The sequence below is a fragment of the Macaca fascicularis genome, chromosome 2 (assembly GCF_037993035.2).
Source record: "Macaca fascicularis isolate 582-1 chromosome 2, T2T-MFA8v1.1".
In the NCBI taxonomy this organism is placed as follows: Eukaryota; Metazoa; Chordata; class Mammalia; order Primates; family Cercopithecidae; genus Macaca; species Macaca fascicularis.
Window position 1 is genome coordinate 125,251,899 of NC_088376.1, and position 12,225 is coordinate 125,264,123.

The 12,225-nt window shown below is 42.0% G+C and overlaps 1 protein-coding gene across 3 annotated transcripts in view; it reads left to right on the plus strand.

Annotated features, from left to right (window-relative positions):
- The window catches only part of PTPRG (protein tyrosine phosphatase receptor type G), a 745,294-nt gene that overhangs the window by 601,477 nt on the left and 131,592 nt on the right, over positions 1-12,225 (plus strand). For all 3 annotated transcript variants that reach the window (XM_005547516.5, XM_005547515.5, XM_045384827.3), the window contains one exon: positions 4,325-4,482. In XM_005547516.5, the coding sequence (XP_005547573.3) occupies positions 4,325-4,482 (158 nt within the window). The remainder of the gene's footprint in view (positions 1-4,324; positions 4,483-12,225) is intronic.

The following is a 12,225-nucleotide window of genomic DNA, read 5'->3' on the forward strand; positions in this document are numbered from 1 at the left end:
AAGATGACTTTCTGATATTTGGGAATCTTTTCCCACCCCCAACGCTTGTGTTAAAATAGGGGCAGGCAGAATACGACCGAAGGCGAAATCCATTCTACTCTCTATTTTTGTATGGCCCCTGAGCTAAGAATGGTTTTTACATTCAATCCCTACTTAAGTGAAATGTTATTCCCCTAGAAAGGAATCGTATTATTCTCATTAGGTAGACAAATATTTTGAAAATTGTTCTCAGTTATTAATCGCATTTCAAATACAGTTAATAAGGTTGTGAAAGTTTGCTTATTATTTAAGTACCTACATAACATCTTCAAATTCACCTCTTGGCCTGCAAAACCTAAAATATTTACTCTTTAGTACTTTACTGAAAACTGTTGCTCATTCCTAGCTTACTCAAAATGAGCCAGCCTGTACCTCTGCTGGGCTTGTGCTCAGCCACATGCCTGCCTTGTTAAATCTGGGCTTACAGTGCGCCAGGAGCTATGCCAAGCCCCTTTTGTCTGTTAACTTGCTTAATTGTCACAGCAACCCTGAGAGTAAATATTCTCATTATTCCCATTTTACAGATGATGGAAGTAGCTCAGAGAGGTTAAGGCCTTTGCCTGAGGTCACACAGCCATCAAATGTCAGTTAATTCAAAGCCCATGCTAGACTGCTCATGCTGATGGACAATGTATCTAACATGGTATGCCTTTAAGGGCACAAGCAGTAATCCAGTTTAAAAAAAAAAAATAGATATGCACAAAGCATTAAAGAAAGTAAATGATAAAACATTGGTAGCTTAGAGGACTAATAATAGTAAAAGTAATAACAATTAGAGTAAGAATAATACGTATCACGTATGCAATGTTTACTGTGTTCCGAGCTCTTTCTGAACCCCTTTCTTATATTGACTTATTTATAATCTTCACTACTATAGCCTAAGAAGGTTTCATAACTTGCCTGAGCTCACACAGCTGACAGCGGAGTTGGGATTTGAACCTGGGCGGGCTGAAAATCTGCTCTCCTCAGCCACCCTTGAAGAAATGCACAAGTGCTGGGGGTGCTGATGCAGGCAGTGGTTAGATCTCAGTTTTCAGCACTGAGTGATGTTTCCTGCTCTCCAGGCATACTGTTTCAGATTCCCTGAATAAAGAATCCCGTGTGAGGAGGCGGAGCTTGCAGTGAGCTGAGATCTGGCCACTGCGCTCCAGCCCCGGCGACAGAGCGAGACTCCGTCTCAAAAAAAAAAAAAAAAAAAAAGAATCCCGTGTGAGTCTCTGTATTCTTCACGTTTTTGACCTTGTGTCTGTTATTTCACCCTGGTCTTCTATTTACCCAGCCCTAAAGTCAAAGAATTGGACTAAATAGATGGTTTTCCAAGTGTCCCTGGGTCCCCTACTCAGCTTCAGCCACCAGGGCTGACTTAACTATTTGAGTTGCTGGGCTCTTGGGTAAGATTTTGTTTGAAGAGACCATTCTTTGGCCTCCAAAGCCACTGAACTAAGCCGCTGAACTGTCCAAGTCCCTTCCAGATCACACAGTCCTAAGATTCAATGGCAGCAATAGTGGTGGAATGAATAAGCAGTGAAGCCAGGCCCTCCTCCCGGTCCCTTGTACCAAGTCTACCCACCTCGCCACCGATCTGACTGCACGTGCTGATCAACGAAAGCCAGAACTTGCCTCTGAAGCCCTGGTGTTGGTCAAGAACAGAGAGGCCCTTTGGAGTTTGCAGCAGGGGTCACACGCACTTTCCATCATGCCTGCTCAATCCATCAGCCCATCGGAGAACTTACACAAGAGCCCGGCCCTGTCCAGTGTTCCCCCTTTGAAATCTAATCTCCTCCTGTTGGTGTGGCAGGTGCTTTTGCTTTATCTTTTGATGCTCTTTAAAGCCGTGACCTCTCCCTAGAGTGTGTTTAGATGGGGACTTGGCTGCCAGGGGTTTGCCAGGGTTGTCTCGTCACTTCCTATCAGCATTCCGCATGCTTAACTGCAACCCTAATGTTGGATTGGGCCCCGAGGGGAAAACTCTTCTGATTCTCTAGCCATTCGGCCTGGATTCCTTGATCCTAAGGCAGGTTAGTGTGCTGTGGTGTGACCCCAGGTTCACCTACAACATGAGGGAGACATGAAGGTGGCAGTTTTGCAGTTGGTGGTGCCAAGCCCTACCCACCCTTCTATCACTTGGGGCTTTGTGTTGACTGTTTACACAGCCCAGGAAGCTCAGAGGCAGCAAGCAAAGGCCAAAATATTTTCTCCTCCTGGCCAAACCAGTCCTCGCCAAGCATGCTTGCAGAGATTTCCCCTGTCATTAGGCTGCTGGTAACCAGGTTTAAATTAAAGCCCAGATTTGCCAGTGGGCGGAGGGGCAATTCCATTATTTCTAGCCTTTTGTACAACAGAAATTGTTTTTGTAATTTTGATTATAGAACCCTATGATTTGAAGAGTTTTGCATTTATTGGTTAATACTAAATTTTTCTTTTAGAAAAAGACGAATTGAACACCTCTCTGAGAATCAGCCAAGGTTTCTGAGCCTCATGAATAACTGCTGTTACTTCGCTGTTCACTAGTGCTTGGGCTTGGTTATTTAACCTCTCTGTGCCTTGATTTCCACACCTGTAAAACGAGTATTAGAAAGCACATACTTCATAGAGTTGTGAACTAAGAGAGCATAGTGATGTGAGTAATAAAATCCTGGATTCTAAACCCAGCTACCTGTTTCTGCATCCCGCCTCTGCAAACTGGGGATGATAATAGGACTAACTTCTTGGAGTTATTTTAAGCATTAAATAAATGTATCCTTATAAAGCTGTTAGAACAGGGCCTGTTGCATATAGTAAGTGCTGTTTAAGTGTTTGCAACATGTAAATACTCAGAATAGTGCCTGGCATATAGGCGAAGCTAAATCAATGTTAAGTCTTCTTCAACTAATCTTTTCCAAAAGGAAATTGCAATTTTAATTATAATATAGTTGATTTCTGTTGGGTTTTTGCATTATGCCCTAGTTACACAGACTTCTCGCGTCTGGGGATGCACAGTTGCCCAAAAGCCTGCACTAGTTGTTCTGCATAAAAATGAGAAGAGGAAGGAAGGAGGGGGGAGGTATGAGGCTTGGGAATAATATTCCTGTAGGCACAGGTGTGTCTATGAGGTCACCTGGAACCCCGTTCCCAGGGCCCATGGTGGAAGCCATGAAGGAGCTAAGGGACCTCATGAGCAGAACTCCAGTAGTCTTATTGCATCTCTAACAGGGAAGAGGAGAGAATTCCAGATGTAAATTCAAGACTAATGTCTGGAGATGGATGTAGAGACTAGAACCTTCTCTGACTCATGAAAGAAGCTAGATAGTTTCCTGGGTGTGCTTGGGAGAATTACAAGACATTTTCCTCATCTTCTCTGCGACACTGTTCCTTCCTGTCCCGGAGCCTTTGCTCATGCTGTTTCTACTGCTTACAATGGTTTTCTTCACCTTGTTTGCCCCCACCCTTGCATTTTCACATAGCTAACCTCAGTGGCTTCTTCCGCTGAGTCAGAGGTGTGTGGTGTCTCTGGTGTCAAGACATCTGGATTCACATCCTGGCTTTGCTTCTTAGGAGCTATGTGACCTTGAGCAGACACTAACCCATTACATGCCTTGCTTTCCTCATAGATTAATCATATTTTCATTGTTGGATCTGAACTTAAATGTCATTTCTTCTGTTTAAGGGAAGACACCTCCATGTTTGTAAAAAGAATGCTGGTTCCTGGGGCCATTCTTTTTAAGTTTCTAGTTGTGCCTTGGTTAGACTTCACTTTGATTTGGAGACGACTTGGGTGAAACCATAATGAAATGTAGCCAGCTTTGGAATTGCACATTACTGGTGGCTTACAGTTTTCTTTTCATAATGAGTCTCTCTATGTGTCCCAAAGTTTGTTGCACTGATTATCTCTCTTTTCATAGATAATTGGAGAAGAGTTCTATGATGAAACAAGGTTGGGAAGGGGTGGGTTAAACAAAGTCAAGCCCATTTCTTTTCTGCAAGACTTCTCAGAGATTTTAGTATGCTAGAGTGTTTTGTCTATTTCCTGGGGAAGGGGGAGGGACTTTAATGTGGCCCAACCGTGTTCATCATGGAACCTGTTTTTTACTGAAATATACTGTGGTGCTGGTGTCCTCAGAACACACCCTGGGAAATGCTGCTTTGTTTACTGAGGCTCTCCCACCACCAAATGCTAGTGCTTCTCAGGATATAAACAAACATAAGGCTTGTGATGTGGCACCAGCATGCCGAGGGTGTTGACTGTCTGCGGCGCGGAATGGCATGACTTACCATTGTGCTTTTCTTTTCCCTTTTCCCCTAACAGAGAAGGAGACCTTTCTGGATCCTTTCGTCCTCCGGGACCTCCTGCCTGCATCCCTGGGCAGCTATTATCGGTACACAGGTTCCTTGACCACACCACCGTGTAGCGAAATAGTGGAGTGGATAGTCTTCCGGAGACCCGTCCCCATCTCTTACCATCAGGTAGATATTCTGCCTCAAGTGGGGCTTCTGTGTTTACTTGTTTTGTATTGACTTAACAGTCCAGCATGGCTAGAGTATACCAGTAACGAATTTGTTCTTGATCTTGTGCACGTCATTGATTCCTGCAGTCTTTCCCACAAACATGTTTCTGAACCCAAGAACTGCAAGCTATGGAACGTGGTTTCTTAGCCACAAATGAAATTAGCTCACTAAAGAGAATTGCAGGCAGGAAATCTGAGTATTGTTTAAGTATTCAATCTTGAGGAGGTAATAATAGCTATCCTCGATGATGATGACCTTTTGTGCCAGAAACTCTTCTAAGCTCTTTATAAATGTTGACCCATTTCATCTTCATGAACAGCACACTCATGAGGTAGATGCTATTGGTACCCCCATTCTGCAGTCTTAACGAGGAATGTGCTGTGCACACCCCATTTTATAGAGGAGATCAAGCCACACAAAAGGTTACTTGCCCACAGTCACACAACTGGTAACCATGCCATGGTGTCTGATTCCAAAGATCATGCTCTGACCACTAAGCCTACCCACAGTTCAGAAAAGAAAGAGATTTGTGGACATGGAGAAATGAAATAAAACATACCATTGATTGAGTTCTTTCTGTGTGCTATGCGCTTTACTCAGCACTTTACACATGTCAACTTAATCAGTGGCAACACAAATATAGAGAGATGGGTGTTCATATAGAACATATTGGCATGGAGAGATTGGGTAACATGCCCAAAAGTTCATGGTTAATGAATGATGAAACCAAAAACTAAGCCGGGGTTTGCCTGATTCCAAAACCCATGTTTCTGATCACTATACTGTATTGCTTCCTTCTGAGTGTGGCCTGGGCACATTTCGTGGGAAGGCATGATTTAGGCTGAGCAGTAAATGTGGGTAGGAACTGATGAATTGGAGATAGGATTGAGGCAATGTCAGAGGTAGGGGGACCATCCGGGGAATGAGAGGTCTTTAAATCACCTCATGAGGTCTGAATGTATGGTTGAGGATGATTCTTAGAAGGGACATGTTAGTTGTACAAAATTCAGCATGGATTGAATTAACGAAAGTGTCAAATTTCTTCTGCATTATTCCCGAAAATAGAGCCTGGAAAAATGGATAGGATTTGTAAGGAAGTGGATTTGAGCCATTAACCAAGACTGTCCAAAATTGAAAGGTACTTAGGACGTCTTTCATAGAAATGACCACCTCCACCAGTCTGATTGTTCTAGTACCAGTTGACCTTCTGGGTCTTAGGTCAAGTATTCCAGTAGGTGGGTCTGAATAGACATTGACCAACCAACTACTTGGCTGGCCTTAGGTCACATGTCCATCTTTGAATGAGCCACCAGAGGTGCCAGATAGCATCCTGAAACATCCAGTGTTACCTCTTAGTGGGTAAATGGGGCAGGTTCCCTGGAAGAAGGTAAGGGCAGTAGAGACACTACTCCCCTAACCAAGTTAGGTCGTGTAAGGCCAGGCTGAACAAATTTATTTGGCCTCACTGCTGTTTTGGCAATCATTTTACTTTCAGATATTTTTTCCTTTTAATCTGACCCTGACAATAAAGAAAGGACTGGTGATTTGGTTTCAGAACAGGATCTGCCAGCCTTAAGGAGATAATGAAATAAGAAATGAGTTTTCTTCCTAATGGTGATGCCAACATTGTTTCATTAAAAAAATAATAATAAAGTTACAGCCCAAATATTTATATATGCAGGGTTGGCGGAAGGGACTTTTTTTTCAAGCTCCTTTTTTGTCAATTAATAAATACTTTTGTCTTGAAAGACTGAAAGGTTTGCAACTGGGCTCAGTGGCTCGTGCCTATAATCTCAGCACTTTGGGAGGGTGAAGCAGGAAGAACCTTTGAGCCCAGCAGTTCGAGACCAGCCTGGGCAACATGGCAAGACCCCCATCTCTACCAAAAAAAAAAAAAACTAAAAATTATCCGGGCATGGTGGCACATGTCTGGTGATCCCAGCTGCTTGGGAGGCTGAGGTGGGAGGATCACTTGAGTCTAGAAGGTCAAGGCTGCAGTGAACTGTGATCGCACCACTGCGCTCCAGTGTGGATGACAGAGTGAGACTCTGTCTCAGAAAAAAAAAAGAGAGAGAGAGAAAGGTTTGAGATAACGAAGTTAAGAAATACTGATTTGGCTACTTTTCATGGAGAATTCCATGTAAGGAGAGGCAGAGAGTCGCTGATTAGCTGGAGAGAAATAAGACTATTAACATATGCTGGGTTTCATTACAGCTCCAGATTTGAAACAAAAGACAGAGTTTGGGGCTTGGATGTTTTGCCAAGTGTTTGTCTTTTAGAAGCATTTTGATCATTTTTGTAACTGGGGCTCTGAGAAAGTGCTTTTTAAATATCTGCTCACTATTCCACTCTCTGCCACCCATATACTCAAAGAGAAGAAATAATGTAAGATCTGTGTTTGCCTTCCAATATATAACTTCTCTCTAGGTATTGTGTTTCAGGGAAACAGAAAAGAAATTAATCATATTTGCTTTCCAGGTTCTTTGCTACAAACCATCTTAAGATAATACTTTACTTTTATCAGACACTGCTTCATGTGTCCCTCTCTCTCTCCCAAGGGAGGAAAACAGCTCATATTCATGTGGCCAAACTGGATCCTTGCTGGCTGGCTTTGTGGAGGTCACAGCTGTGTCAGCCCTTGGAAAAGAAAGCATTCACCATCCAAGTATTATCGCTTCAGACCTTCCCACCCTGACCCTGCCAACATTCTTTCTGAAGTTAGCACAGAATGTTCATTTCAGAAAGGCGAACAGCCAATTCGGAAAAGCCAAGTAGTCAGGAATTCCATGTCTGCCTCTGACAGAAAGAAAACATTCCTAGTCCCTTGTTCTTCTACTTCTCTACAGTCTCTGTATTCTCTCTTTTCTTCCCTCTCATCCAGCATGGGTGCCTGCACTCGAGTAAATTTTGAGGATATTCACCATAAAATAGAACGGTTAGCACAAAGTGTTGACTTGTATGATGTGGATTTCTTTGAAGCCTTTCAGAGCACATGCAGGCAAACACGAATCTTTCCTCTTTTGTTCCCTTTTGTGATTGTAGTTGGGCATTCAAATCAGCCTTGCCAGCCAGCGCACTTGTACCTCTGGCTTGTGTGATAATCTAGATTCAAATACAGCATTGATAACCGAACCTTACATTGACTTGGGATTCCCCACATAGTCAGCATGGCTTACGTGGCTCCTCTAAACATCTTCTGAAAATATCAGGCTGAAATCATGCCACCCAAACAAAATGGGTCACCCCAACAAAATGGCGGCACTCTCGGCCCTTGTGTGGGATGTCAGAGAAGCCAGACAACACATGGAGATGGCTGCAGGCAACATGTCCATGATCAGTCATAGAAGATGATTAGCTTTCGGTGCAGTTAACTAGGATTTGTTTTCTTCTAGAATAGTGCTTCTCAGATGATGGTTCTTTGCCCATAGGCAACTAACCCAACCCTTCCTTTCCAGGACTATTTGCATCTTGTTGGTTAAAATAAGGCATTGCCTGTGATTTTCCCCAGCATGAATTTTACTTAAGTGCTTGTAGTGGGTGCTATCAAAAAGGCAATAAATAAGTGTGACTGTGTCTACTTTGTTTACCTTTAGATGTGTGATTTTTTTTTTTTCCCTGACAGTAAACTGGAGTAGACAGAAAAGTTTTAATTGCATGACCCTTTTTTAACCAAAGGTATCTGTCAGAAAGAGTAGAGCAGCTCTTTGAAGTTAAGACTGTGTGCTTTGGAGGCGAACTGCCTGGGTTCCATGTATGACTTTGTTCTTCGGCCAAATTACTCAAGTACTCTACTATTTGGTGCCTCAGTTTTCTCATCTGTAACATGATGATAATAATCCCCACCTCATGGAGTCACAGTAAAGATTAAATGATGGAATATGTATAAAATGCTTAGACTAGGACCTGGCATCACAGGAAGTGCTTGGGAGATACTAGGCGTTTTTGTTGTTGTTGCGGTATTAAATGATGACCAAACCTCTAAAGCAGGACTGTCTGGTAGAAAGAAAACCACGTCATTTAAAATGTTGTAGTAATCATGTTAAAAAATGTAAAGAGAAACAAGTGAAATTAATTTTAATAGTATAGTTTATTTAATAGAATATGTATCCAAAATATTATCACTGCAAATGTAGGGCTAGCCATATTTCTAATGGAATAGCCACATGGCTACTGGCTGTCACAGCTGTAAGGTTTATCTCAAGGCCACGACAACTGGTGAGTCACTTAATTCAGAACGTTTCTATTTCAACACATGACGTGCAGTGCATGTGAATGAAGGAGGTTTTTAAATGATGGGGTGAAGATGCCATCATTAATCCAAGAGAGATGGCTTTCTTTGTTAATTATGGTTAAGTCCTTTTCTTTCTATAAAGCCCTTTCTATAATCACCTTCATGCAAAACTGACTGTAGCCACAGGAGGGGCATGGCCCTGCATTTAGCTAGCTGTTCTTAGATTTTATGTTTGCAGCTGTGGTTCAGTAAGTAAAATTTTGGATGCTCCAGGCTACTGGGAATTTAATATTCCATTATCATTGTCTTGTTTAATAATGAGACAACAAATAGGACCTGCCCTGTCATACCTCAAATGTATGGTGAAGCTAAAATAATCTCCATGACTTTAGGTGAGATTTTTCCAGTTCCTAGTTAGTATCCTTGGTTTCCTTACTGTGCTAATAATGGATTCTGGTTTTGTTTAATTGCCATTATATGCCCATCCCTTAAACTGTTGTGCATATCAGCCTTTTAATGGCTCATAATTATATTACTTTTGGTTTTCTCTCATTTCTCCCTTTCATCCACAGTGATGCCCTGCCCAAGTCTTGTGGACAGGAGCTCTTGCTGCACACGAATGGCATGAATAGATTTCAACTTGCCTTTGATTCGAACCGACAGATTAAAAACTAATTATTCTCTGTAATACTTTTATAATAAAAACTAAGTTGAAATGATTTATATACACTTCCAGCCAACACATTTGCAATTCAAGGTTAAAATTGTTCTTGAAATGGCACCAGTTAAACTGCAATTACAAATCCCCAAGCAGGGATAAAAGAAAGAAATGTTTTACACATTCACTTCAAAAGTTTAAGAGTCAATTTAATATTATAGAAATAAAAACTTTCATTTATTTTTACTAAATGGTAAAGACTTCATTAGTTGTATTAAAGTCAAGATAATTCCAATTGTGTTTATTACCCTGCTGTGGCAGGATCAGCCAAGAAAAGTGAGGGCTTTGGGAGGTGGACAGGATTTTCTCCTGGGGCCTGCTATCTTGTTCATGCCTCCCAGGTCTTTCTGTGTTGGGCCATTGGCAGTTTCTATTCAGAGTGCAGAAGGGTGAAGATAGATAGATTTATGTTGCTGATGCAGGGTGCCCTGTGTGGAATGGCCCTGGGGTTAGCTAAAGGGAATTGTTTCAGGACTTCTAAAACTGCATCCATTTCTCCACTGCAGTGTGACTCTTTCAGTGGATAATGTTAAGGCCTCTTATGCCTGTGGCATGAAGTAGCTGAGAGCATACAAAATAGAGTCAAACAGACCTGCTATGCTAAGCCTCACTTCACCTCTTGGTTCCTGTGCCTGCATTAGTCCATTTTCACATTGCTGTAAAGAACTACGTGAGACTGGGTAATGTATTAGAAAAGAGGTTTAATTGGCCGTACAGGAGTCATGACTGGGAAGGCCTCAGGAAACTTACAGTTGTGGCAGACGGGAAGCAGGCATGCGTTACATGGCTAGAGAAGGAAGAACAGAGAGAAAGGGGAGGCGCTATACACTTTTAAACAACCAGATCTTGTGAGAACTCACTCACTGTCATGGGAACAGCAAGGGGGAATTCCGCTCCCATGATCCAGTCACCTCCCGCCAGGCCCCTCCTCCAGCACTGAGGATTACAATTCCACATGAGATTTAGGTGGCGACACAGATCCAAACCATATCGGTGATCTTGGGCAAGTTACTCAATGCCTCGAAGCCCAATTTCCTTACTAGTCAGTAACATTAATACTAATACTGCTATTAATCATAATATTACCAGCAGCCTCATGGGGTTTCTGTGGATTAAGTGAGAGAAAGCACATACCAGTCTCAGCACAATGCCTTGCGTGTAATAAGCACCCAGTAAATATTGCCTGCTAGTGTTCATGATATAAGAGTGTTCTTGTAATGCTACTCTAATGTCGTTACTTTAAGCTAAAAAGAAGTTGGAAACCAAAATAATGTCTATAAAGTACTTAAAGAAGTACCTGGCATGTAGTAGGTTTGATAAATACAAGGGGGATAAGGAAGGGAAGGTTGATAGTATTTTACAGTTGTCATAAGCTTAGACTACAATTGTAGTTACCACAGTCCTCATAAAATAATAATTACAGTAGTGATAGTACTTACCGAGTACCTGCTGTGTGCCAGGAATTATTCCAAATACTTTATATATCACAACTCATTGAATAGTTACAAAAACCACAAGAAGGAGGTAGTGCTGTTACCTCCATTGTACAAATAAAGACACTGAGGCACAGAAAGATTAAATAATTTGACCAAGGTCACACATTTAGCAAGTAGGGTTTAAAAACAGGATTTTGTACCCAGGTAGCAGGGGTAAGGGTTTTGAATTTGGAGAATTAGGCATAGGCCGGATTAAAAGGGCCCCACCATTAAGGATGGGAGGCTGTTAAAAAGTATTGAACAGAGGCATGACGTGATCTCATGCGTATTTTTCAAGGATCACTGTTTCGCTGTTAACCAGATCTAGAAAAGTAGAACAGATTACGCACCAAACATATGGACCAGTCAAAGGCCCAGAAAGACACAACTTTGTCTGTATGGTTTGTTCTATGGCTCCAGCATGACTTCCATGTTGCACAACTCTAGGGGACACTTTCTCATGGTGGGCTTATGGCACCTTTTGGAATCAAACAAAGTGGAGGTCCAAGGCAAGGGTTGGGGTCCGGAGACAGACTGAAGTTGCCGTGTAATGATGTATCGGTAGATTTCCTCACAGCCCACTTTCCAAAGTGAGAAATGTAGACTCCTCTCACCAATCCAAGACTCCTGGAGGTTTTTAACTCATTGGCCAAGCATGCCAGTTACCAAAGAGACAGGCCACTGGTGAATTTCATTTAACTTAGAAAAATGACAGGGTTTTAGTGAATGCCGCCAACCCACGGAAGGACATTTGATGAGTATGCTAAGCTTGTGCTCCTTTCCCTCTTTTGTATGACTGTCAAGAGCAACTGTGATCCGGTTGACAATATAATATCGTTCAGGTCATCAGTTCACTCCCAGAACCATCACATCCTTTCTTCAAAATCTTGGGGCAAGTTAAGTTAATAACAAGGAAGCCACCATGCTTTTAAACCATAGCATGTCATTAAGCTGTAAGAGCAATTTAAGTGAAAGCATTTTTGTGTTAAATTCAGAACCTGCCTCATTTTTACAGTTATGTGACTTGTTCTTTCCTGAGGCTTCAGAAATAAACTTTTTAGGAGAATTTAGTGCTGGCTATGAAAGAAGCAAGTATTCTGGAGAATAAACAAACTTCAGAGTCATATTGCTGAGACAGTTTTCCAGGCCATTCTTTTCTGGCATCTCAGAGATTAAACTATTTTGGGACAGATGGCTGTCTCTTCCGGAAAATTTCCGGTCTAATTCACGATGTATGGCAGCCCAGTCCGTTTCTCTAAAAAGTCATCCTGAAAGTT